General features: G+C 45.8%; 1 protein-coding gene across 2 annotated transcripts in view; it reads left to right on the forward strand.

Moving 5' to 3' along the window:
- Nucleotides 1-26,624, forward strand: part of TOGARAM2 (TOG array regulator of axonemal microtubules 2) — a 49,995-nt gene that overhangs the window by 17,761 nt on the left and 5,610 nt on the right. The window contains exons 3-19 of one of the 2 annotated variants that reach the window (XM_026094757.2): nucleotides 771-905; nucleotides 2,448-2,741; nucleotides 3,262-3,398; nucleotides 4,969-5,147; nucleotides 6,357-6,403; nucleotides 8,270-8,460; nucleotides 9,378-9,537; nucleotides 10,512-10,673; nucleotides 12,080-12,221; nucleotides 13,480-13,585; nucleotides 15,337-15,572; nucleotides 16,801-16,959; nucleotides 18,051-18,168; nucleotides 19,147-19,250; nucleotides 20,629-20,827; nucleotides 22,024-22,240; nucleotides 23,446-23,504. In XM_026094757.2, coding sequence (XP_025950542.2) covers nucleotides 771-905; nucleotides 2,448-2,741; nucleotides 3,262-3,398; nucleotides 4,969-5,147; nucleotides 6,357-6,403; nucleotides 8,270-8,460; nucleotides 9,378-9,537; nucleotides 10,512-10,673; nucleotides 12,080-12,221; nucleotides 13,480-13,585; nucleotides 15,337-15,572; nucleotides 16,801-16,959; nucleotides 18,051-18,168; nucleotides 19,147-19,250; nucleotides 20,629-20,827; nucleotides 22,024-22,240; nucleotides 23,446-23,504 — 2,645 coding nt within the window. The remainder of the gene's footprint in view (nucleotides 1-770; nucleotides 906-2,447; nucleotides 2,742-3,261; nucleotides 3,399-4,968; nucleotides 5,148-6,356; nucleotides 6,404-8,269; nucleotides 8,461-9,377; nucleotides 9,538-10,511; nucleotides 10,674-12,079; nucleotides 12,222-13,479; nucleotides 13,586-15,336; nucleotides 15,573-16,800; nucleotides 16,960-18,050; nucleotides 18,169-19,146; nucleotides 19,251-20,628; nucleotides 20,828-22,023; nucleotides 22,241-23,445; nucleotides 23,505-26,624) is intronic. The other variant, XM_026094756.2, reaches the window with a different exon arrangement.

Consider the following 26,624-nt stretch of genomic DNA (forward strand, 5'->3'; position numbering starts at 1 on the left):
GCAGCGGCTATGCTTCACTCCGAGAGAGCGTGAGCCTGCGTAATGGGGAAGATATTGGCCAGGGTAAGGGATGGGGAAACGTGCTATGCATAATTTTGAACTTTCAGCAGTATCCAAAATCAGAGTTTTTTTTATGAGACTGGTCAAGTTTATGCTGCTTTAGGGGTCTCTGCAGTGAAGAAAGGGAATAAAATCCAGTAACAGTCATACAGAGCAAAGCAGAAAGTTTGGATGAACAGTTTACATCCAACAGTGGGCTTACTCAATTACCTCATCTAAATACTGGGGACATCTAATGCAGAGGTCTCTTATTTATAACACCTGGTGGTTGTTGTGTCTTAATAGCTTCTTGTGGAGAGAAATAAAAAAAACAACCAACAAACTTGGGTGGGAACTACAGAAAAGGTGGGACCTTTGAGCTAGTTTTGGGAAGCAGATAATTATTAGACATTGTCAAATTCTAGAGACAATTGTGGGTTATCTACCATTAGAAGGGAGAGGAAAGAAATCCTGGCAGCTAGCAACACTTATGTAATTTTGCAGAATATGCAAAATGTCAAAAATGTCAAAAGACTGAAGCATAAGTCCCTTGCTAGACAGTGTGGCATGAAGTCACTGAGGCCTTTGTGGAGGCCAGGACTGTAGGTTTATCCTGGTATGTCAGAGACTGATGTGGCAAAGGGATGTTTGTTGTTTTTTTTATTTTTGTTTTTTCCTCTCCTTCTCAAATGCTACAAATTCAGGTCATTTGTACTGTCCTTATTTTAAAGCTAAGTACCGTACCCCAGTTGCTGTCTACTGCGGCAGCATCCCCGAAGTTAAACCCAGATGCCGAGCGCTGCGAGGAGGAAGCATCGATTCCAACTTGCAGCTTTGTGGTAGCAGGTGGACCACAGCAGAAGAAGGTGAGGGCAGAAAGGGGTTGACTGTGTGATGGTGTCCTTAGCTGAAAGGAAAGCCTGTGTGGAAGGAGAAGTGGTCCTAGGAGGTCAGTCCTCACATACTGGGTCTGTATCAGAGTAGGTTGCTGAGGGAGAGCCACAGATGATCCTGCCCTCCTCGAGCAGCATGCTTGGCATTGCGTTTATCTACTTGAAGTTCATTACACTTTATCCTTTGGTTATGAGAGCACAGCAGTAGCCAAATGACTACTCCTGCCAGCCAAAACGGAGAGTGGGGCCCAACTGGCCATAAATCAGGCATTATAATGAGATGCTGGTTCTGTTTCTACTCTGGATATTGATGTGCAGCCTTGCCCTAAGTAAATTCCCCAATTCCTTCTCTGCTCACCTGTCAGATCCGACTGGATGGGGTGTTGCTAGAGAAACACTGCCAGCATTTGCCTGTTTGCTGAGATGCCTCTCTCCACTCTTGGCTGTCCAGAGCAACAGCGCTGGATCAGACTAAAAGGCCCAAACGGCTCCTGCGAGCCCAAGACCTTGGAGTCAGTTTAGGAAGAGATACTTGAGAAGGTGTAGAAGAACAAGGGCAAATCTTTCTCCTTGCAGCTGCTGGTGTTCAGTGGCATAGAGACCTTCTGAGGAACTATGGGCTGTATCAGGACCACCACGTTTAACACTTCTGTGCCTTTGGCTACAGTGTGCACGTTTTGGTGCCCACAGCATTCTGTGGGAATGAGTTTTGCAGTTCAGTTGTGCTGTATGAAAAAGAACTTCCTTTTGTCTTTTTAAGGCTTTCTGACTGCGGTTCAGTTGGACTGACACCTGCTCCTTTGGATGCCCCTTAGTCTCATACGAAATATTGGATAATCATTCCCAGCTCCACTTTCCCCTTAAACTTTATGATTTTATAAACCTCTGTCTTTTCCTCAGCAATAATTTTTTTTTTCTGAAGGAGAGAATCTCCATTCAGTTACTCTCTCATTACATGGTGCTGTACTTTGCCCCCCTTCTTGGTGCCTTTTTCCATTTTACTCTACCTTTCTGAGGGAGGAGGGAAACGAGAGCTTTTCAGAGTGCTCATAGTACAGGTACACAGCAATATGTTACTATCTCAAATCCTTCCTTTATCTTGCTCCCTTGACTCCTGCTAAGGACTGAGCTGATGTTTTCAGAGAACTATCCACAGCCATAAGCATCTGTAAGGCTAATTCTCTGCCATCAATATTTCTTGTTGCCAGAAGTCCATTCTGCTTTGCGTAAATACCAATAGCACTATTTGGACTTTAGTGGCAGTGTTCACAGAAGCCAAGGCTGGAGATGATGTTCTTTTTTCCTTCTTACCAGAGCGGCCCTTGACCTCTCTCTCCTGGCTTGCTAGCTCAATAATGTTCATAAGAATTAAACTGATGCTAGTTTTATGAAAAATAAAAACAAACTGATCATCTTAGTGATAAAAAAAATGAATGCCTCAAAACTCCCCGGATGTACTGATCATAAAGAAGTGAGGTTGACTAACTCAATTTATTCCTCTTACCTGATCTGCAGCTTCTCTTCAGCCCGTATTAAATACCCAGGTGAAGAAGCAGCCTTGTCTATGGGACGGAGATTGGAGGCCTCCATACGCCAGGGCCATTTCTCCTCTGGAGGGCTGGGACAGCAATAGTAGCCTGGAAAACCTTGACACTGGGGCCGGAGGTGACCTCTCGCAGGTTCCTAGCCCAGCCTTGAAACAGGACCCCAGAGAAAGGGAGGTGAGCAGCGCTGCCACGGAAACTACTCAGATCAAGGACAAGCTGAAGAAGAGGAGGATGTCTGAGGGCCTGTTAGTGCCGCAGAGAGGTAATGCTGGAGCCTGTCCGCTCTCCTGTGGGAAGCAGGGTCTTCCCCAGCCTAGAGAGCTAGAGCACCTTCCCTGCTGAATAGTGAACCACCCGTATGATTGCATTTCGTGAGCCACCACTTTTGCTGGTTTGTGTTTCTCCCCTGACTGTGCCCCCTGTAATAACCTTCCCTGTTCTCAGCCCCCTGTGCACCCCTACTGCTGGTTTGTGGGGCAGGGAGAGGAGTGTGCGGGTATATGTGCAGGTGACTTAATCCCAGTAAGGGCAGATGTGCGGGGCTCCCTGCTGTTTGACAGGAGCCTGGAGAGCCACAGGTGGCTCTGTGGAAATGGGTCCTGTGAGTCCCTGGGCTGCTTCAGGTGGCTGCCAGCATTAGCATGCCCACTGAAGAGTGGCTAATGCTGGCAATAGTGCAGCTATTTACTAATTTCCAAGAAATTTGCCCTTGTAGGATCCAGCTTTGGGTGTTTTGGATCGGAAACGTTGCCTCTCCTGGGCTTCATGTCTCCACTTTGCAGGCCTCTTGGACAGCAGTGACTCTGCAGGGCCTGCCTTGAAGCCAGCTGTTTCCAGGTCAGCTTCCCAGAGGCTCCTGGTAACGTCCAAGCCCATGCCGCCCATCCAGCATGGCCCCCCATCCCCCGAGACTGGCGAGGTGAGCAATGGGGAGCCGAAGGGCTGGGAGAATGGCAAAGACAGTGGATGCAGCGATGAGAGTCATGAGGAGTTGATGTCAGGGGTAAAAGGGTGCAAAGTAAGCCAACCTGTCCAAACTGAGCTTGGTGGCTCTTCTGCTTATTGCACGTAGCTAGAGCTCCCAGATGGTCCTTCCCCATGTGCAAGTCTGGGGAAGCAGCTGACCCAAGGAAGAGCTCAGCCAGATGCTGAGCTCCAGGTGGTGTTTATGGTGTGCATACTGCAGACTTCATGTCCCCAGTATAGATGAATAGGACACACTTTAAACAGTTTCTGCACTCTCTAGTGGCTCCTGGTGTGTTTTATGACTGAGAAAATACCAGCAACTAGTTAAAACATATCTAACCTGGCCAAGCATGTACCACTATAGTTAGTAAAATATGCCTATTTGTCAACCGTCTGTGCTGTGCATGTTGTTATTATTGTTACAGGCACACCAGTGTCTTGGTGGCTTTTTGTGTCAAGTCTGGTTTAGATGTAAAAAGGTGTTTGCTGGATGGGCAGTCTTGCAAACTCCACTGGGAATTCAAAGTACAGCTGAGTCCTTGTGCACCATTACCTCTAATGATGTTTCTAGAGTTCAGTGGCCCCTGAGCAGCTTTGTCTCCTTCCACGGGTCTGCACAGGGGTAAGTGGCTGGAACAGGCAATTCTGGCCGTAGGGAACAGAGCGAGACCTTGCTCTCTTGTCTGGCTCTGCAGGAGTGACAGGAGTTGCAGCTGTTTTGATTTTGCCATGGTAGGCAGGAGGAGGGTGACAAATAACAGCTTTTGTAAACAGGAAAACCAGTAACAGGTCAGTGCACTTTATTTCAGCCTTGTGGATGCAGGGCCAAACATGTCCCCGATATTAGCTCTATTGATTTCATCAGAGTTTAAACAGGTCCTGGTTTGGCTCTTAGGCCAGGAGCAGAACAAGAAGATACTAAGGAAAGGTGCGTGCCTGCCAACCCTGCTCCATCTGTCCCTGTTCCCCCGTAGCCATGGCACAGGGTGACCTCTCCGGACAAAGTGATTTCAGCAGGCAGAGAGGTGCTACACAGCACGGCAGAGGAGGGAGCTCTGCTGAGCTCAATAAATGACAATGAGCTGGCAATGATAAATTGTGTGGGAGCTGGAAAGCACCTGGGATCCAAAGAAGGTGCGAGTGTCTGGGCTGAGAGGCTGGTGAGGGACTGTAGGAAGGGCAACAGCAGCAAAAAAAATATGGACTTGAGCAAAGCAGGTTTTGACAAGGTGCAAAATGACTTTGTGGGGACTTGGCTGGAGTTGCGCAATGGCTGGTAGGTGCTTTAGGGACAGCAAGGGGAGAGTGATCCAAATCCCTGCTGGTACCAGCAGAAAGGCTAATTGAGGCAACAGCATCCCCTTTGCTTCTGGCATGCACCGCTGCCACACGATGCTTCCCTCTGATTGTGGTGGTGCCAGACGAGCCCCCAGCCCGCGTGCCATCTGGGCTGGACTGGTCTGCCCAAGCGGCGAGGGGAGACAGCGGCGTTCAGCCTGACTGCTGGGCTCTCCTGTTTCCAGGCTCACCTGCAGCCCCAGCATTGCAGTGAGGAGGAGGAGGAGGCAAGGAAGCTGCAAGGGGTGGCTGTGGTTCCCCCCATCGCCAAGTCAGCAAGCGCACTGGATGGAGGTGCTGGCAGTGCTGTGGGGCCTCCCCTGGGCTGTCCACAGCCGCTTTCACAAGAGCCGTTGGAGGCAAGGTAAGCCAGGGTGACCTCCACAGTACACTGCTCAACTTGCCTGTCTCACAAGGTTATTTTCCAGTCAGCTCTCAAATATATTTATGCAAACTTAGGCATATTGGCCAGATTGCGTGTCTAAGGTGGTCCAACCTGCTGTCAAAACTAATATGATATGCTTGAAGAGCAGGGGATCAGCGCTCATGGGTCCTCAGCCGGACTCTGATATTGGTTCGCTCTGTAATCTTTGCCTTGCTACTCAGGCAACACAAAGATTGTATTATATTTACCTGAATATGGACTTTGATTTTGTGTATGAACTTTGACTACAAATATCTGCACCTGCAAGAATCTTAGGGCTAATACAGCAATTGTAAATCCGTCTACCAAATTCAGATGCCATTTCTGTAAGTGCTGGTCATAACTCTTCTGTGGCCGGGCCTTCGCTGAGGAATGAGAGCGTAGATATATATCTATCTTTCAGAGACTCAGAGTCTTAATACTTACCTGAGGTTTTAAGATCATAGTGGCAAGGAGCTGGAGAGCAGTTATACGGCTGACACTCTTTGGGGATGGAAAGATATTCATTTGTACCTGCATGGGGAAATCTAGCTGTCAACCTTATGCCAGCTATAATAATAAATAAGCCATAGAAATATTGTGCCAGTTTAAAGGCATCAGTATGGTTTTTAAAGTGCAATCTGAATACACTTACCTACCAGTTGAGCTGGACCTCCCCCCCAACCCCCCATCCCAAAAAAATAAAAAAGCAGGAAGGTGTAATCTTATTCTCACGAGAGAGCAGTGGTATTGCCATTTTCAATAACATACTGTCATCAGTTTAAGTCATGACCAGGCAAAGTTAGACTCCTACAACACTGCAAAAGTGTGTTGAGGGCAGTGGCTGCAGGCAAAACTTAACATCCCTTGTTGATTCTGAAAGGCTGTATTGAGAGCCACGCAGCTCAGCAACCAGGCAGCAGAACTGGATATTTAAAGTCCAAATTGAATAATCTGACACATGTTTCAGTTGGAGCCAGGCTAGCTCCTTGTGTGACTCTACAAACCAAAAATTTAATGGCTAATAGTGGGCTTTGAATATTGTTGGTTTTATGAGTTATACTCCTTTCTTCATTAGGATGACCTTGCTTAGGAAGCCCTCCTCCATTAAAGCTACACCCTTTCTCTTCATATCTGCTCATATGTTCTTTTTTCTTCAATTTTCTTAAGGCCAAGATCAAGCAGCAGAGCTGAGGAGAAGACCCTTAAACCTCTGGGTAGGTACAGGGCATGTTTGTCCTAAGATGAATACAGACATCTCAGTCGGTGGCTGGCACTGTGAATGTCCAGTTGAAAACCTTTCTGCAGCCTTTTGCAATTAGTTGAGGCACTTGGATGGCTGCTCCAGACCCAGTCCCTGGAGAAGTGCACTCTGGCATTTCGAGTGCAAACGGGTCCAGCGTGTGGAGCTGAGGGGTTTGCCTCAGGGCCCCAAAATGCACCACAGGAGAAGAAACTCTTCCTTCAGCTCTCTTCCTGTGCTCTTCACTATGCTTGTATATCTTCTCTCTGCAACTGCCTCCTAATGTCACAAAGATTGGAGATAAATGAGGCATTTCATGTGAAATAGGAAATGCTGCTGCTTGCTCCTCCTACACTTCAAGGAAACCTTCGCTCAGGGCAGTCTCTGATCCTGAACCAAACCCTTTTGACACCTGAAGTACATTAATGAACATTGCCTATTTTTACAGTGGGAGAAATGGTGAAACCTCATGTGATAGGAAGTCCTTATGATTTTTCCATTTACAGATAAAGAAATTTAAATAAGGATCCCACCTCTGGAGCAGGCATCTGAACTGACCTTTCCATCCTCTTAAAACACAGGTCTAAATTAAAGGCTGAGTAATAAACTGAGGCTTCCTCTTTATATTTCAGTTACCTCAGATCACACATGCTAAATTTATTACTACAAATATCTTCCCCCTACTCTACCTGCAAATATCAGCCTTGCAAATTCAGGCAGGGCTCTGAGATGCCTGGTGGTTTTGTTTCTTTTTTCTTGCATCGTCACTAGGAATAGAAGTTGTACAAGACAAAGTAGAGTCTCAGCCCCACCTGTCTCACCTAATACTGTCAAGCTGAAAACTTCGATGACACCTTTGCTGTCCCTTTGCCATCTCTGGGAGAGATAAGAATTTAACAAATAATTCTGCTGATGCAGAAAAAAGGAAAAGATCCACTGGTCTCTCAGCTCAGCGCTAGCTCTGCCAAATAATGAGCATAATGATTACTTTATTGCTGATATGCAGCTAAGATGCTGAATACAACCACGGAGAAGAATTGCTGAGTAAGTAAGATGGCATTTTTACTGGATGCTTTCTGGACTAGCAATGAGCTATGCAGTTTTTATCTCTTTCTCTCTCTTCCCCCCCCCCCCCCCCCCCGGCCCCCAACCTGACCATTCAGTAGAAGAAAAAATCCTGATTTAAAGAAGTTATTCCTTTTTTTTACTACTTGGCTATTGCATGATTTTATCATCTGTGAAACCATGCATGGAGTGATTAGTTCTCTGAGTTTTAACAGCTCTGTTGGAGAGTAATTCAGAATGAGCTGCACTGTGCTATTCTCATTAAGAAAATCAGCCGTTAGTGAGACTGCCCAGAAAATGGACTGATCTGCTACAATTTGTAATGAATCTGCTCGAGGAGAATGAGTTCCAGCTTTGAGAACAAAATTCTCCTTTCAATAATACTCTAGCAATCCCAAGCTTTTCTTCAAATGCCCTTTTAATAGTCCAGCAAAGAGGAGGACACACTGATTCCTACCTCTACAAAGGCATGCAGCTATCAAAAAACAGGAGATACCCTAGCAACTGGGAAAAAGAGGATGTTTACTAAAATCAGAATAGATGGGAGACATTTTTTGACAAGGGGATTCGTTATCCCACCGCTATTCTTTAGCAAACATAGCAGCTCACAGGGAGCTGATGACCAAGGCCTTTATCGCTCAGTGGGCTTGGATTTGATGGTCAAGAGAGCAATGCCATTTCTGTGGCCAGTGCTGTGTGGTACGATCCCACCCGTTTGGAGGTGCTATATGTTACTTGCCCTTCTCATGGGCAATGTATGTTCTTGTCTCTCCAGAGCTCAGGACGCTGGAACCTGTCCTGCCTGTTCCCCACCACTGCATCACTGGGGGCGCAAAGTCTGCTGGGCACTTGTCCGAATCTCTGTTGCCATTCACAGGCCTCCCCCTCAGCTGGGCTGCGGGGACGGATCATCTTGCAAGCCCTGGCCTCATGAGGGCCGGCGACTGGAAGGAGAGCAACGGAAGGGTAAGGGTTAAGGACTGGGGAGAGGGGACTTTTCTTTGGTGATTGTTCAGGGTTTAGCATAAAACGTCAGTGAAAATTATTATTTTCCTTTCGCAGGGGAATCTTTTATAGCTATAAAGCAATTGCTTGTGCGTTTTCACTGTGCAGAAGCCGTTGGCTGGGAGATGGCGCTAGGGTTAAGCAAGAAGCACTCTTTATACGTAGAGGTGAATTTATAACAGATACGAATGGCAGAGCAAGTTGTGCATCAGTGAACACTTGCAAAGTGCATGCTTGGGAGGTGGAAGCAAAGATTATGATACAGAGCATAAGCAAGGCTGACAAATAACATGGGAGAACTTGCTTTTCTTTGCTTACCTTTCTTGCTGTATCTCACAACCCTGTAATTCTCTTTCTCTGTTCATTTGGACCAATGTTTCTCAAACTTTTTGTTCATGTGACTCCTCTTCTGGACTCGTACATCTTCTCTGAGAGCAGCTGAGTCCTTCAGCAGCAGGGAAGTGAGAAGCAGTTGCAATTACAGGCTATAAGGATTTACCATAGCTAGGAAACAGCAGATGAGCTTTCATTGCTGGTTGTGTATACTTGCAGCTGGTTTTTACTCTCCTGCCCTGCTCTATGGGCAGTTCCCTGGTAGTGTGAGCTCTTGATACCTCTTGGAGCACTCCTGTGGGCCCATAGGTGCAAGCAGGGCTTCGTGACGTAGCTTGAGAGAGTGTCTGGGAGCAGTGGAAGGGTATGGAAATGATGTATACACCATTGGGTGTAACTGTATGCTGAGGAGAGGAAAAGGAGGAATTACTTCTGAAGATATTGGGATGCATGTGGAACTGCATTAAAGACCATGTCACTGTATTCCTGCTTAGGTGTCATGTGTAGTCATTTTATACTCCATGATGTGTTTCTGTTGTGACTAGATCCATGTTACCATATCCAAGTCAGCTCAGGAGAAAATGCGCCAGAAGCAGATGAGAGAGATGGAGCTTCTGCGTAAAGAGAGGGAGAGAGAGAGAGAAAAGGAGAAGTCCTTGCAGCTCCACATGCAGAATGCTGACCCTGTGTGTGCTGATGAAGAAGGTAAGTAATTATAGTTACGGGTCTTTTTGTTCACTTGCTTGCCTCTTGCATAGTGTGCAAATGTCTACGAAATTGAACTCGAAGGCTGTTACACTTGCATTGCACAGATCTGAATAGAAGCTAGAATGTGATTTATTTCTGCTTTTCAGATAAAAATACAGAGGCATGAAGTGTCTTGACCATGGCCCACAGTGAGTCAGTGGCAGAATAGCGATCCCCTTTTGCCCCCTTTTCCTACCAAGTCTTTTGGACTGGGTAATTCTGCCTTACTAACTACATCTGGGTTCAGACTCCGTATTTGAGTGCAGCCTACAGAATAGATTAAAGGATAAGTCCGAAATAATGCTTTTTAACAAAGTTGCAACCTGAAAGAACTGAAGTTAAAATATTTCTGATTAAAACACAAAAGATGATCTTCCTCATGTGGTGGAACAATTTATCGTGCCCACATCCGCTGTCCTGCTGAGGAGCTTGCGTTGGAGAGCCGCACTGGAGCCCTTACCGAGTGCTCACATTTAACCCACACAAGTGCGTGGCTTACTGACTTAATTGCAACCGACGGGCACTGATTGTACTGCAGCACATGCTTTCAAGAGTGCAGCAGCAGACAAGTTACAAGTCAGCACTCAGCCCAAGGATACGGGACAAGGTTATCTGTTCTTTTTCTTGCTGCTATTTTACGAAGTGCTGGTGAGGAGTGCTGAGCTGGGAGCCTCGGAAAAGTCACCTTCCTCTCTGGCCTCTGAAACAGGAAAGCAAAGGAAGTGCAGTGCTGGGTTTTCCTCATTCCTTAGGGAAAGCACCACTGTGCTCTGCAACTGCTGCCCCAGGGTGGCGTGCAACTGCTGTGCTTGGAGCTGTTTGGGCCAGTGCTGTGAGGGATGTTGCTCCAGCGAGATACCCCTAGCCATTTCCAAGCCTTTAGCCGTCCTGTCCAGCACTCTGGACTCAGGAGCCCTTTTCAATCTCTGCAGGCTTTGGCCCCCTGCACATCAACGGGATGGTATCCGTTTTGCCCAGCACGAGCAATGTGTGTAGAACTGGCAGTACCACACTGAAGAAGCGGGTCAACAGGCCATCCTTGCCCAACATCCCCTCCATCAGCCAGGACAGCAGCTTCCCGCGCCATGCCTCAGGTGAGCCGTGCGCCGCCTCCCCCACGGTGGCTCTCCTCTCCCACTGGGAGTGCAGGCTGCCTCATTCCCCGTTTGGGGGGAAGTTTAGCCGGATAAAGCCGTGGCGAAAGCCTTAAGCTGGAGCCTTTTCCTGTGCTGGGAGTCTAAGCTGCAACGCTGGTGCTGGGTCGGGCCACCAGCTGGTGACTTGGTGTGATAACGCACCCAGAAGTGTTTAAAGGCTTCCAGCCTGTCGTGTCATACCTCATGCAATGCAGGCTAGGTGCAAGTCTTGCCTGTGCTGTCACCTAGCCTAAATATAGCAGTGGCATATACAGCAGGTGGCATGCAGGCGAGGCTGCTGGCTTCTCCCAAACTGCTTGTTATCTGCAATAAATATGCAGCAGATAGGGAGCATATAGTGGCTCTAGTCTCTCTTTGGGGGCAGGAAGCAGTCGTTCAGCCTGTGTTTGTGTTATGATCCTGGATATCATGAGTTAAGAAAAATGGAGCTAGGAATGATGCTGTGAGTGGTATCTTCTAGTGACACTACTCTGTCCTGGGCTGTTTTTCAAAAATGATCAGAACTAGCCTGATGTGGCTCTCCACTCTTTTTAACTATTCATATTTATATGCTTACCTATAGGTATATATATTACCAGTGACATCAGTGTGATCACAATTAGGCCCTATCTGTGCATTTTTGAAAAATGCCCTGCTGATTTTACATATATCCTCCGTATCTTGTAGAACACACCAAATCTCTAGATAGCATAAAAATCCTATAGAGTCCATACCAGTTCATCTAGATTCTGTGCAATATTCAGACTCAATACTTTTAGACAACTCAGGAGTTTTCATCTATAGTTTAGAAAATGAGCTTTTGAGTGCAAGACATGAAATTTTTTGACCTATAGTGCATCTGATGAAAAATAGGTTTCATAACAAGCACATTTGTCTTCTGAGTTTTCTTGTACCTTGTACATTTGTCATCAAGTGAGTGCATTTGCCAGCAATTTGCATCTACATTTACATATTTTTATCCTCAATTCACATTTGGAAGGCTTTTTTGTCACAACTATCTAGACTAGAAATTGCATTTTTCCACAAGAGAAATCTTAGGCACCGCACAGTTTGTAAACAAATACATTTGATGACAAATAAATTTTGCTTCAGCATCTTCAAAATAGAGCCGGTGGGTAGCTCTGAAATAGTAAATATTCATAACACTTGGAAAACAGCGAAATCCATAAACTACTACTTTCCCAATAGTATGTTAAAATGAATGCACACTCAGCTATCTACTATCTAGAATACTTGAAATAAATTGAAACTGAGATGTGGCTGGCTTGGGGTTCCTGGGAGGCTGTGGGGTGCTGGGAAAGCCCCAGTGCATGGCTGGCTGGTGATCACCCCTCTCCCTGCAGCGAACTCACTGCCGGCCATCGCCCTGGGCTGCCCGGAGTGGGGAGAGGAGCCCGAATGTGGGGACACCTCGGCAGCAAGACCCTTCTCTCACCCGGAGCAGGGGCTGGGCGACGCGCTGGGCTGGCTCGGCAGCAGCGACTGGTAAGGGAAAGCTCCTCGCTGGCTCCCTTTCCCTCCACTTTGGTGCAAAGGTCCGATGAAGGAGTGTCTTGTTTTAGAGATGCTGGGGCCTCAGGATACCAGCCCAGGTGGGATTGATTAAGAAGTTATGCTGGGTCTTGCTCCTGGCAGCAGCAGCAGCAGAAGGGGGCCTTCCTGCTCCATCCCACAGGGACCTCCTGCGCATGCAAGTCTCAGCAGTGTGTATGGGGAGTTTCTATTTCTGTGATACAGAATGAGACGTGGTGCAGAATTGCTCTGCCTGTCCTTCCTTCTGAGGGGCTCATGGCAGAAGAAAATTCAAAAGAAAAAAATCATTTAGGACTCTTGCACCTTTAGAATTAAAATTTTTCCTCCTCGCTGTTTAATATGGGCCAAACAAAGGAACTTTTGTTCATAACCACACAGTGTGCTGAAATTAGACATCTGACAGGAGGAGGTGATGAATTTCAGGTGATGTTGGCCTTGTTTCTGATTTCGGGGTCAGCATGTGCTCACTGGGGCTCCGTTCACACTGGAGGAACCATGCAGAACCATCTGCGATGCAGCTTCTTGCACACCCACTTCACTTTGCCCCTCTCCCCCTTCCCATGCCCCCCATGGCGCAGTGCCTGCTGCAGGCATGGGGGTACCCAGCCACACCTACATGGCCCCAGCCTGGCTCTGCAGCCCTCTGGGGCTCTTGGCGGAGAGGCTACCACTGGGGAAACAGTGGGTCAATCCTGTACCTTCATCCAGCTCAGGTTCTTCACAAAGAAACTGCTGAAATGGTGGGATCTTTTAGGATATGCTGCTTTTTTTGGTCTTGTTCTGGGTTTTTTTTGTTTTTTGTTTTTTGGTTTTTTTTGGACTGGGTTGCAGTGTGCAAACATCCAGACCGAACTGTATCGGAGGATGGTGTCTAGGCAAGGTGCAAGAAACAAGGAAATGTGATGCAGCCTCCGAGCTTCTGGGAAACAGTAGCACAGGGACTTTGTGTGCCAGGGCTTTTAGGAAGGCTGTCTTGTTTAATGGCCATAGATTAGCCCATCCAGTCTGAAACCATCTAATTGCCTTTTGGACTTATGTATGCTTTTGATGGCCACAGCATCCTGCGGCAACAAGTTCCACAGTTTAATTAAGTGCTGCCTGACAAGTGCCTCCCTTTGTTTGTTTGAACCGACACCCTGGTAATTTCAGAGGGTGCTGCCTAGTTCTTGGGTGGTGAGAAAAATCAACCTTTTTGGTAATTGCCTTTCAGGCAGCTGAAAGGGAAAGGGCTCTTCAGCATCAGACGCCTGGCTATCTGCCACTCAGAAATCCTTCTTTGCAGACTTCATGATGTTTCCTTGGCAGTTACCAAAGAGGTAGGAATGTTGTACTTAACTGTGTCCCACATACCTGCACACAGGGTGTGGAGTAGATACGTGCTTGTGCATTTACATGTGTGCTCCACGTCTGCCTCCATTGCTATTTTTAGATCTCATTTCTCTAGTAGCTAGGTCACCTATCTATATGATCTGTCTATATATGTAACTATATTTGCAAGTGCATCTGTCTGTCTCCTCTTTGAGCTACTTGTCAGTATAATGCAGTATACAAGTGCGGAAACTGAGGCACCGGTTGAGTGATTTACAATAGTCCAAGTCTCTGCCCAAGCTCCAATTAAACCCTGAAGCTTTTGCCTTCCAGCTCTCTCGTGCTTCCTTAGTGTCCCAGGGGACTGACTGTTGGTGTCTATTTTCCAGGGTTTCCTGATTTCTCTTCTCCTCCTTCTCTACACTTTCTGTAGATTTGCCCTTTTCATTGATGCGCTGTCTCCTTGCACTGGTTGGATTTTGCAGTACAGCAGCTGGATGCTTGGAGCCTCCCAGCTCTGGGATTGCAGGGCGGTCGCACACAGCTTTACTTTCTCATTACTCAGTTAACAGAGAGGTTTCAACCTAAGATCCTCAGATTAATATGTGGCTATATTTCCAAACTGGCACTTTTTGTGGCTTGAACCAGCTGCTGTGTACTCTTACTATGTGTGATTGCCAAATATATTAAATCTTCCTTTGCTTGCAGAAGACAGTAAGACTTAACTCATTTCCATGAAAGTCGATCCCTATCTTCTATCTAATAGCTAAAGATGTCAGATACTTGAATGCCGCTGGTGTTGCTGGTCTCTTCAAACCTTTCTGTTTAGATATTCAGGACTTGGATTTTCCTGCTTAGAGATCAGAGATAAAAGAAAAGGCTGTTCCAGCTCAGCTCATCTGATTCTGATATTATTTTTATGTTTCGAAGAAATTTCCTCTTTGTTCTAAGCTGTCATGTGCAGAAGCATGGTTCAGCTTTCATTTCACTCTAGCACTTCTAGCCCTTATATTGTTCTCTTTTTTTATTAACAAGCACAGCTAAGGGAGAAGGAAGCACAAGACTGTCTCTCATTGTATCTTTCAAACGAAATGCTTGACTCCCAGATGGTCATTTCTTCCTACCTTCAGGATGGCCCTCTGAAAGCAGGGATCACTCCGGAGTGGCGCTGAATTCTGTAAAATCCCACTGATGGCAGTATTTTTGCAGATCCTCGAGTCTAACAGCTTGGGTTCTCCTAGGTGGATGGAACAGCAGGATTCAAGTCCTGCTGTGAATTAGTCTGCGAGCAGATTTGAACCTATGTTTCCCATTTCCTGAATGAGTGTTCGAACGGCTGGTGTTGCATTTTTGGACAGGTGGAAAGTGCTACCCTTCATCTGTCTTGTCTTTATGAACTGTACCTTCACAGTTTGTAATTAGCCGTTGTTTGATCCCTCCTTCCCCTCCCCCAAAATAAAATGGCCTAAAATCAAAACAATGTGTCTTGTGGGCTAAGTAGCACACTTTATTCTACATGAAACAATGTTTCTCAGGCCTGCAGTCTAATTAAAACTGGATTGTATATGGACCTGAGGCCAGAGAAGAAGTTGGTATCAGAGTAAGGGTGTTTCTGCGCTTGTGGTCTTCTGCTCTCACTGTGGTCTTATGTTCCACCTGGACCCAGCAAAAAGTCCTGTTGTCTCCTGGGACTTCTGTCCAGGTGAACTGGTGCTCTTTACAAGTTAATTCTTATGTTTTTCCTTCATGACTTCTGCAGGTGAACAACCTCCGCTCGAAGGTGTCTCGATTTGCAATCGGCACTCTTGGAGAGCTCTTCAGGACCATGAAGAAGCACATGGACCAGGAGGTGGAGGAGATTGCTCGGGCCTTGCTCCAGAAGGCAGGAGACTCCAGTGAATTCATTCAGAAAGCAGCTGATCGATCCCTCGGGATCATGGTGGGGAGCGTGACTCCCGCACGGGCAATGGCTGCTCTCATGGCTGGTGGGGTCAAGTACGTGGATCTCTCTTAGGGATGTCCTTCACCTTAAATTGTGTGGGAAGGGGGAAGGGAAGGGGGGCAGAGGGACAAGAAAGAGAATGTCTGGAGGGAAGAGTCCTTTCTCCTAGATACACTGTGACTTCATTAATGAAAATCTCTGATTGTCCCTGTTCCCTTCCTGATATCATCTAATTGTACCCTGCTACAGCCTACTTGTTCTCACGGTCTGTCAGCACTGCCTGGATGTGGTGAGCAATGGGGAAATGAAAGTCCCTGCAGAGCGTGGTGGTACAGCCTTGTGGCTTTGCCGGAACAGGGACAATAGCAATTTCAGCAGAGAGCACCCGTATTTGATATTGCACAACACCAACCACAGAGGCCCCAGGAAAAACCATGCATCATCGTTATGCCATTAATTTGAGGAACAGGGAGGCTAATTTCTGGGACATGGAGTGTCTAGGGGAGAAGCTGCTGGGTGCGGTGAGTGCCAGCAGGCACAGCTCCTGTGGGGAGGAGTCTGTCTGACACCATGTCATTAGGGCTTTGCTTTCTATTTAAACTGACACCAAATGTTAGCTTTGAGACGGTGAGTCACATTACAGGCACCTTCTCAGACAGACTCCCATGGGTTTACCTGAAGCAGATACTGCCTTGAAATAATAGTGCTGTGTCTGATAGTTTCAAATAGGTGCTCTTCTTTTTTAGAAAGGACGATCTAGCTGAAATGACTGCTACCCTTTTCTCAGCTTTTGAAAAGGGTGAAAAATTCAACATGTACCTGCTGCCAAGCCACAAAGAACAAACTCTCTGTATTGCTGGATATTCTGTAGCCTCATCCTCCATGCTTCCTCCCGCCATCTAGCTTCTCAAGGGCCTGCAGATTTGGGGATAAATTGGTGGAATTAGTCCCAATCCTACTGCAGTACTATGTGTATGTGGTGGAAGCCCTCTGATGTGAGTCAGCATGAATTGTCTTTTGTTTCCCTCTTTCTCAGAGTCAATAATTTCAGGAAAGAAATAGAGTATCCAATAGTCCAGGGTGCTTGAATCCCTCTGTCACCCTTGCAGGTGGCCCTTCTGTAAGACGCCAGCTCTGTGCTTGTCAGGGGATAGTAGTGTCTGCTGCTGGCTCGAGCTGCAACAAGGAGACAGGCCATCTGCGCCCGGCCGGGACCGGGATGGTCCCTCTGCACACTCTCTCTCTTTCTTGCTGCCTGAGTGTTTGCAATCTCGTTCGCAGTCACCGAAACACCCTTGTCCGGAGGTGTGCTGCTGAGCACTTGCTGACCGTAACAGAGCAGATCGGAGCCGAGAGGCTGCTGTCGGGCTCCCGTGAGAGCACCGAGCTGCTGGTGCAGGCACTGGTGAAGCTTGCTCAGGACTGCAACCAGGACACGAGGTAATGACCTCCCTGCCGCCTCCTGAAAGTGGAAGTGGTTTGGTGGCTGGCTACAAATGCTAAAACCACAAAAGAATAGAAAGTAAATATTTAAGAAGTTACTCCCCAGTGCGGATAATGCTGCCTGGGGAAAAGCCTGATATACTGCGAGGCTGTCTGGCAAGAAGGACCATTGACAAATTCCTGTGACATGAACAAGTCTTCATTCTGGTCAGTCAGCTGAACAGTTTCTTTCGGTCCTATCTGTGCAACACAAAGCTGTCATTGGTCACTGTTCATCATCAAAGGATCCCAAGGATTTCTGGTATGATTAAGATTGTCCTAGAAAAATTCCAGTTATCTTCAACCAATGCATTCAGATTCCTAAACCACTTCTGCAGTTTGTTGCCTATGATAGTCACGTTTCCTTTTCCCAGCCACTGTATAATGCTGCTGTCTGTGGCTGAATGACTTCCACATTTCCTCCCAAAGACAGCTGCAGTTTGGTAGCATGTAAAAAAAAAAAAAAAAAAAAAAAACACCCCAAAACAAACAAAAACAAAACCTCTAGTGCAGCCATCAGAGCACTTCAATGTTCAGCAAAAGAAAAGCCTCATTAAGGTAATAACTTACTTTGATTATTACTCTAAATCCTAATTAACAGGTTGCAAGAACACATGAACAACTAGCTGTCCACTCTATACTTGTTGTACAGAGTAGTAAGCATAAGTTGATTTGCTCTAGTTTCTCCCCAGTGAGACACTGCACATGAGCACTGACAGCAAAGCAGGAGATGCATTTCACTCATCCCACAGGATCCCCCCATCCCACAGAAACACGTGCACAATTTCAGAGTGAAACTGTATTTTTCTGTTGCCCTGTATCCCCCAGTGCCTCCTGTGTTCAGCTGGCAGCATTGTGCAGTGGTGCCAACGGGAGGTAAATATCTCTTTGCTGAATGGATAAAAAGTTCTTATGGAAGTATTGCACATGATGGTTATAAAATATCAGCTTATTCTTTTAACCCTGTTCTTCCTTGGCTCATGGATAGGCAAAGAAGACAGTAAGATTAGGTAGGGAAAACGGTCATTCATTTCTCTTCTCTATGTTAGGTTTTACGGACGGAAGATGTTGAACATATTGATGAATCATCCAAAATTCGATGGGTATTTGAAACAGTCTCTCCCATCACATGACTTGCGAGATGTTATGGCAACAATTAAGCAGAAAGTAAGTGCTTGGCAGGAAAAATGTCTCCTTCGTGCAAGTACTGAGATTGCTAATAGGAGAATAAGATTAAGTATATTCAATTTTTCTCTTTCTGTATCTCATTCTTCTTCCACTAAGTTGTTTTGCTCATGGGGATGAACTGTTGATCCTTAGCCTTTTTATCAGCAGGCAGTCAGGGAAACATGTATGGCTAGGAATAAAGTGGATGTATTTTTAATATCAGCCTCAAACAGGAAGAGAAGTAGGAGAAAATGGTTTCACCCTCATGCATAAAAAGAATCTCCCCTTCCTCCTCTCCCCCCCCCCCCCCCGCCCCGCACAAGGAATTGGGAATAGTGCTTCTAGAGGTATTAAACAGACCTCTTTGTAACAGATGAAGGAAGTAGTAATGTCTAGAAAATTTCCAAAAATACAAAAGATGCACAAATTATATTATTATTAGTGCATGTATTGTCTATATTCTGGGAATACTGCCATGCTATCATGCCCTATGGAGTTGGAAGGAGCTCTGAATTCAGCAGCCAGTGGAAAATCATTCTGGTTTTTGTTTTTTATTCATTTCCATCTGTATTCTAGAAAGGAATGTGGCTTTGTGCAGAAATAGGTAGAGTGTGAAAGCCAAATCAACTCCAAACGTCAACAGTCCAACCTTGAGAGAGTCCAAAAATCTCCCGCTATTCCCTTCAGGAAAGCTTGTTCCCTATCAGGTCCCGTTGTTTCCATTTGTGCTCAAGACTAACACATTCAGGATTTCATATTGCTGTCCATCGTTGTAGCACCTACAGCCTTACATTAGACTGGTGAAAATGAAATCTTCAGTAGATATCACAGAATCTCTGGTCCATCTCCCTCTCTAAGCTATTAAATGTTTTCCTGAGTCTGTCTTGGTAGCGATGATCCCAGTTATAACTGTGTTTTTAAATGAATTATTTCCTATTCATCTTTTATAGATTCATGTTTTTTTATATATGTATTTAGGGGATAGAAGACCATATATCTGAACCTCCATCTGCCAAAGGCTGCAGGGAGTCTAGGAACAGCAGTTTGGTGACGTCCCAGGACACCTTGCCTTCTGACGAAGGGTACTGAACACTTCTGTTAAATTTGACAAAGCGTGTGACAAGGTTTTCAGGTCTCTTCTTCAGTAAAATCTTTTGGGTGCAGCTGAGCTGTGCCAGAGATTGTTTTCTTGCCCCACGAAACCTTGTAAGATGAAAAATAAATACCTAATTCTGCACTAGGCTGAACACAAGTTCTCTGGGGGTTTTCCACAAAAATCAAGAGACAGAAAGAGACAACCAAGAGTTGCAGCTTGGAAGAAACAGTTCAAGGGCTAGGGCAAGTGTCATGGAGGCTGTGGAGGGGTCGTGTTTCTCTGCTGTTTGACTTGGGATGATCATTGCAGTCAGAGTCTTTTCATCTGAGGGGAGTCTTTGCTAGATGGGTGGTTTTGATTAGAAGTCTCAGTCTAGAACTGAGAAGACTTTCTCAAAAATGACACATTTCCATGCATATGGTTTGTCCTTGATGAATCATTGCTTTCTGACCCTCAAAAAGCATCAGCAAGAGAATTCCTGAGCAGTTCTGGTTGACTAACAGTCCAAATGTGGATTTTTTTGTGTAGCTATTCATGTTGTTCAGATCCATTACTGGATGGCTGATGGATAGCATGTTTTTATGTCATGCTGCAGATCAGCATTTAAAATAGGACCTTGGTCCTTGCTGTCTTCCCCAGGCCAATGAGAGAGCTATGTGTATGTGCCTTCCTCTGATAACAGGATGGTTTTGTTTAGCTCTGTGTTCAGTAGTGGCAGGAAGGTGACCACATGCCTCTAGTGTGGTTAGGATTTTCCTGTGCATGTGCCAGAGGGGATTGATCCAAGGGGATTGTTTCCATTGAGTTCTCTAAACATCAGATCAGTCCCTAGGGAAGCAATAATGTGAGAGCATTAGTGGGATGCCTGGCTTGTTTGTATCTCCGTTACTCATCCTCTGAATCTCTTCAGATATGCCTTTAATCTCTTTGGGTGGGATTCCTGTGTTCAGGTGCATCTGAGCTATTCATCCAGATTCCCATTGCCCGTGACAGAGGCACTTCTCCAAGGCAGTTTATTTCCTTATAATATAGACATCTCCCTTAAGATGTCTTGAGACATTTAAACTTTGAAGTAATTTCTAATTTTCTCCACAAAGGGATGCTAGATGAGTACCTGGAAGACATCGGAAGATAAGTGAGATAAATCCCATCTGCAGTGTCTCAGTTTTCCTAAGTAAGCAGTAACGGTAATGCTACTTGGAGGTTGCCTCCTGTAATGATTGTCATGAGATCAATGTGACTTTTCAGATGAAGATGTAGCTGAAATCACATCATTAGGAAGTCTCCTTGAGATGCTTTTCTCACGGTTAACTGAAGATGTTATCACCAAAAGGTCTTACCTTGTTTTTACTTTCCAATTTGAGGTCCAGCTCTGATGTCCTCATCTTACCCCGTCAGACAGTCCGGCGTATGTCACTTCGCACTGTGGAAGAGATTGAACAACTCAAGGAGCTTAACAAACTCTTGACAGCCAAGGAGTTTCAGACACGGATGGAGGGAGTTGTGGTCCTCCTAGATCAGTGCAAAAGCAACCCCCAGCTCATCTCGGCAAACATTGTCCAGGTATCTAGGGCATCTCTGTTCTCCTTTTGCCTTTGTTCTCTTCCCAAGCCTGTCCCAGGAAACTTAACTGCATCTGTCTTGGCACTGCATACCCATCATTCAGGACTGGCTGGTCCTTTCTTATACAAAATAATTTAATTCAACTCCAGGCTTTAGTGCAAGTAATTCCAGTCTAAGTGTATTTCTCTGGCAGGTGTCTGCTGGTGCTGTTTACAATATGATGTTTCAGTTTACTGTTGCTGTAGGCTTCTACTCTCTCCTATGCTTAGTTAAGTGAAAAGAAAGGAAATCCAGCCACCCAAAGCTCACAGTTACTTTCCAGAAGAAGAATAGGGTGGAATGGGGGAGAGAAATATCAGGCTAGGTTAATAATTTTTTTTTTCGCAGGATGCCCATGAGAACTCTATCTTGTATTGTGAAGGTACAATTCAGCCTATTCACTTCCCTGTTTATCGCTTTCCTGCTTGGGAAAGACCGCTCTCACCCTTCTTGGGCCCAGTTCTGCTCTTTGGAAGAAGGAGGAGAACTGCTAGAGCAGTATCTTCTCCTCCTCCTTCTCTTTCTCCTCCTCCTCCTCCTCCAAGCAGCTGCCTTTTATCCATTTTCCAGAAAATGTTGCCCAAGAATGTGGCTGTTGTGGGACTGAACCTGCTCTAATGAGAACTGTCACAGCACATTAAACCTGAAGTCTAGCTGTTAGCTAGAAAGATTGTCTGGATCCTGAAGAATTCATCAGAGCCCTGCACTTCACCAGCCCTAGGTTCTTGGATAGATGCATGAAACAAAACTTGGATCTCAACCAGCTCCAGTCTTGGCAAAACCAAAACTACCCTCAGTCCTTGAGACGACTTTATGGAAAAATGGGAATCTCGAATAACTGTCTTCCTACCTTTATACCAGAAGATTTTTTCTGAATTATTAAGATGGGGTTAATTTTGTAGGTAAAAAGAATCTCCATATGAATTGTGCCTATTCTAACCTTGTAATAAAATAAGGAAAGCTTTTAAACTATGTGAGGTGGTGCAACTGCTATTGTGAGGAGCCCACGGGAAAACAGGATGATTGCACTAATAATCACTGGCCTGTCAGAAAGGGTTATATTCATCTTTTACATTGCTGGGATCTTCTGTTTCCACATCCCTTCTTGAAACAAAGCCACTGTAACCCAGCTTTCATGTCATTTGTTTTCTTAACAGATTTTTGATGTTTTTGTCCTGAGACTTCATGATTCCAACAAGAAAGTGAACCAGCAGGCGCTCGAGTCCCTTGCTGCCATGATGCCCCTCCTTGGGGATGGCTTGCACCCAGTGCTGGTCCCTATGGTAGCAGCAGTCACTGACAACCTGAACTCTAAGAACATGGGGATTTACGCAGCAGCTGTGAAAGTGCTGGATGCGTCCATCGCGCACCTGGGTAAGGCTGACCTCTGCCTGGGTACCCTATGGCATAGACTCTCCCTAATTGTAGTTTCTCTGTTGGAGTCTAATTAACACTTGTTCTGTTGATGTCTGGTTTTTGTGGAAAAATCCAGCTGCTGGAAGATGTTTATTAAGCCCTGTCTGAATTCTTTCTGTCCCCATCTGTTGTATCATGTTGTGGTGTGCGGCTAAATGGATACTGCTTGTTGTTGGGGTCATATGTCTGATTATTAATTCAGTAGAGAGGACATGATAAGGATTATACTAAGCTCCTGCTAGAAGAGCGTGAGGGAAGTGACTAGCGTCTATCACGGCTGTTTTCTCTTCTTCCTCATAGCAAACAGCACGTGTTGCCTTGCTTCCTTTTTTTTTTCTTTTTTTTTTTTTTAATTGGGTTTGTTATGTGCACATTCTTTTAAGTTCATTTTCACTAAAAGAAGGTGAAAGGAACATACTTTTTCTGTGAAGCAAGAGGTGGGAGGGGGCGGTGGAGGGCCTTTGCTCCTGCTGGGCCTTGTTGCCTGCTCTGGGAGTGGCAGCTGCCACCGAAGCAGATGGGTCTGGCCCTTGCTGACCCTGATATGAAAACTTCTGAACTCAGTTACTTGTTCTGGAGCTATAGGTAACAGTCCAGCTCTGCAGGACCCAGGTAACAATGTCCCTTTGAAGACTGATTTGGAGATTGAGACTTTGAATATAACATGATATTGTGCTGTGAGAGATCACAACAAAGATGAGATGAAGGATGAAACTCTCACTGCATGGTCAGCCTTGAGCTCTCTACACTTGTTGGCTTCCCTCCTGCACAAGGGTAAGGAGCCGACCTAACCAGGATGCTCAAATGTGGAGTCGCAAGTGCACCCAGTGATGTCAAAAATGTAACTGCAGTAGGGGGAAGGTGAGGTCCTGATCTGCCCTGTGTCTTGGATCACCTGGCCTGCTGCAGGGTGTGCAACATGTCCTTTGCAGCCTGGAAGGGTGGCCTGGAGCTCTTGGTGATCCTCAGCCTTGTTCCCCCTGGGAGTGCCTGCTTTGCGGCGCGTACTGCCAGTCTGTCTCTTGCAGTCTGCACGCTATCTGCTTGCATGCTGTGGATTAGCAAATACAGTGGTGTGTTCCTTCATGAATAATACTACGAAAATGTAAACTGATGTCTTTACAGTTCATCAAATCAACTTTTAACAATTTCTTTTTGGTCAGTGTGTTTGGAACCGTTCCCTTGTGATCTGCTCTTGAAAGTGATTGTACACGTGCTGGTGGTATGTATTTTTTTTATAAACATATGGATACACTGTCCTGACGCTCAGTCCCCACTTCCTCTCACCTGCCACAGGTTTCAGTTTGCCTCATTTGGGGGACAGTAATCGAAACATGAGGGAGGCACAAAAGAAGAAATAAAAGGATGAGAATAAATTACAATAGGATTACACTAACAGATTTTTTTTTCTCAACTCAGTTGTATGGTTGATATGAATCATTCACAGTAGTGCGCACAAGGACAGAAGACTGGGTGGCTTTCAAAGTTGGGAAGGGGTTGGTAGGGTTTGTTCCAGCCAGGACACGCAGTTCAAAACCAGCCCCAAGGCTGTAGTAAGCCTTGCTCTCTGTGACTCATAGGCTAATCTTACTCAGTTGATTTTTAGGGAGCTGGATCCATTGGGGTTAATGGAGAGGTGTTGGTATTGCCTGGTTTTCCTTTTTGCAAGCATTTTTATTAGGGAGGGAGATGGAGCCTGCTGTGAATTGCCTGCTGGATGTCTTTGTCTTCTCACTGACTACAGTGGCTCTTAAATGAATAACCCCAGTGAAGCATTTGAAGTTAGATGAGATGAATCCATGCCCGAATTTCCCTCATGATGTTCTGGTGTGGATCAAGATGCAGACTTGCAATACTTGTGCTACTGCTGTCATCGCTGTAGCTGTGACCAGGTTTTCAATCTCCAGGGCTCTCTGTCTGGTATTTACTGCAGCTCAGAGGTTTTCTATTGAAATGTGAGATGAGAGCCAATGTGGGCGCATTTTTGTGTGCAAGGAGTTAGGTTTTGGACAAGGGGTGCCATCAATAAAAGTGTGCTGCGGATGTGTTTTTTGCACTGGTTAAAATAAAGGTACTGCAGAAGAGCAGGTTCCACATAAAGTTCTTGAGTTCTTCAACTGGTGCCAGGTTTGCAGATTACTCGTGTCCTTTATACTCAGAAGACCAAAGACCCTGAATTCCTACTGCCTGTAACTGGTGAGCCGGGTGACCAGGACCTGTGATAGTGCAGTCCTTGTGTACCACTTTCTAGACAAGCTTGCATCTGTACCTCTGTTTATATCTATATATATATCCTGGACCTCAAAGTCCCAGGAGCCTTTGGCTCTGTGCCGCTCATCTGCTTTGGTGCGGAAAGAGCTGAACAATAAATCCTGGTGTATAGCTTTGCTAGAATTCAGGGACAAAGGGATTTTTGGAGGTTGTTTAGGCCTAATTTGACTTCCCAAATGAGTTGCTTTGATGCTGGTGTGAAGGGAAGCTGGCCCACCAGAGCTTCTGCAGAACAGCTTCCTAGAAGGCTCTGCATTTCATGAGTGTTAGCTGGTCCTGTCTGCTTTCCACCTTTCTTCATTGTCTCCTTTTTTTTAATGGGAATTTATGATTTGCCAAGTTCATTTCTTTAGAACAAACAGGTATAAATCCAGCTGTAAATGATGGCTTGTTCCAAATGTTGTTCTGCATGGGGCGAGATTGCTATAGCCAATAACTACATAGCCGAGGTCTGCTGTAAATTCCCTTGCCACACAGATTTATGTCAGCTGTGAAAATGCAGCACTGGGTGAATATGCCTGAAATATTTAGTGTTGAAGAGGCAGATCTTAAAGGGAAATTATTAACTCTCTCCACATCAGTTTCTTTGCAAACCCAATGAATTTGCTGACCTTTGCCTTTCTCTGTCCCAAGTGTGGTATTGTTCCTGCCTGTGAAGCGCGGAGAACTGTGTGAGACCTGTCCCATGTTTGGCATTGATCTCTTTTCTGTGACTCGCGGTTGGGGAAGAACAGCCACATCTGGCTAACGGAGGATGCGGCAACCAGCTTCCTGGAGGGTTTTGTGTCAGACTCAAATGTTGTCACCTGGAGCTTCTGCCACCTCTCCCTCCCCACTGCTGAGCTGAGAGATCACCATAAATCTTCAGTGTTGGCAGATGTCAGAACAGGAGCAAGGCACATCTGTCTTTGTTCACATGGACTTCACTGGGAGACAGGTTCAAGCTAATAAGTTTGAGGGGTTTTTTTCATTCTTCTAATTTTTATAGACATTTGCAAAAGTTACAATAGGCAACTGAATCACAGATATTTCAAAATTCAAGATCTAGGGCTTTAGTGGGGGGAGGAAGGCTGTACTGGCAAAATGCATGCCCTCAGACTTTCCCCATGCTTTAAAATTGCCTACCTTTACAATTTAAGATCATGTGGCAAGTGACGAAAACTCGCAACAGAACCCTCAAAAAAATTGCACAGTGCTCCAAGCTCGGAGAAATTGAGTGAATGCAGTGTCTCGCCCCATTGCTTCTCTGTGCATGTCTCACAGATAAAAGCAGATGTTGCTCTGAGATGTTAAGTATCAACATGTCTCAAATTCTGAAATTTTAGGTGAAATTTCCTTATCTGCCCCCCTTTAATGATCCATTCAGCAATGCAGGCTGGTTATGAAATTGTTTGATCACCCTATATAAAGTTATCATCCCTGAGACCCATCTACAAACAAACTGAATTGCTTCTGAACAGTATCTGAATCATTTATTTAGCTTAACCCTGACATTGGGCTGGAAGTCCCCAGGTTCTCACTGGAGGCCGTAGATGGCACTGTCATCTCTGTGACACAATTCCATAGCTGTGAATGGGGACCCTCTCCCCCCTGGAGGGAGCCACCTCACAGATGGAGCAAATTGAGCCTTATTGCAATGGACCAGGATGTGACACCTGCTCTCCTCTCACATCCGTCTTGGCCCTTCCATAAAACAGCCTGTCCTCTGTCATGAAAGAAATTTCCTGACACTATTGTCTGGAGCCAGGCCAGCAGCCCGCGTCGTTCCCAGAGGAACCGGTTCTCTGTGGAAGGAAAAGGGAAACCTCCCCCGTATGGTGGCTGGCACTGAAGTGATAAAAACCGGATGAGAGCGCAGAGGGGCAGATCCTCCTTTTGTCTGTACTGCAAAAGCTGGGCTGCTTGACCTGTAGCCAATAGGTCCATCTAACATGCTGCGCAGAGAAGTAAAGCAGTACTGCCTGCTGCCTGTTCTCTAACAGCATTTAAAGCTGCTCTGTCTTTAGGTATCTCTAGGCAGCTGAAGTAATGGTTGTGTAAATCTGTTAGCTTCCTTTAAAAAAAAAAAAAA

The sequence above is a fragment of the Dromaius novaehollandiae genome, chromosome 3, assembly GCF_036370855.1.
Source record: "Dromaius novaehollandiae isolate bDroNov1 chromosome 3, bDroNov1.hap1, whole genome shotgun sequence".
NCBI lineage: Eukaryota > Metazoa > Chordata > Aves > Casuariiformes > Dromaiidae > Dromaius > Dromaius novaehollandiae.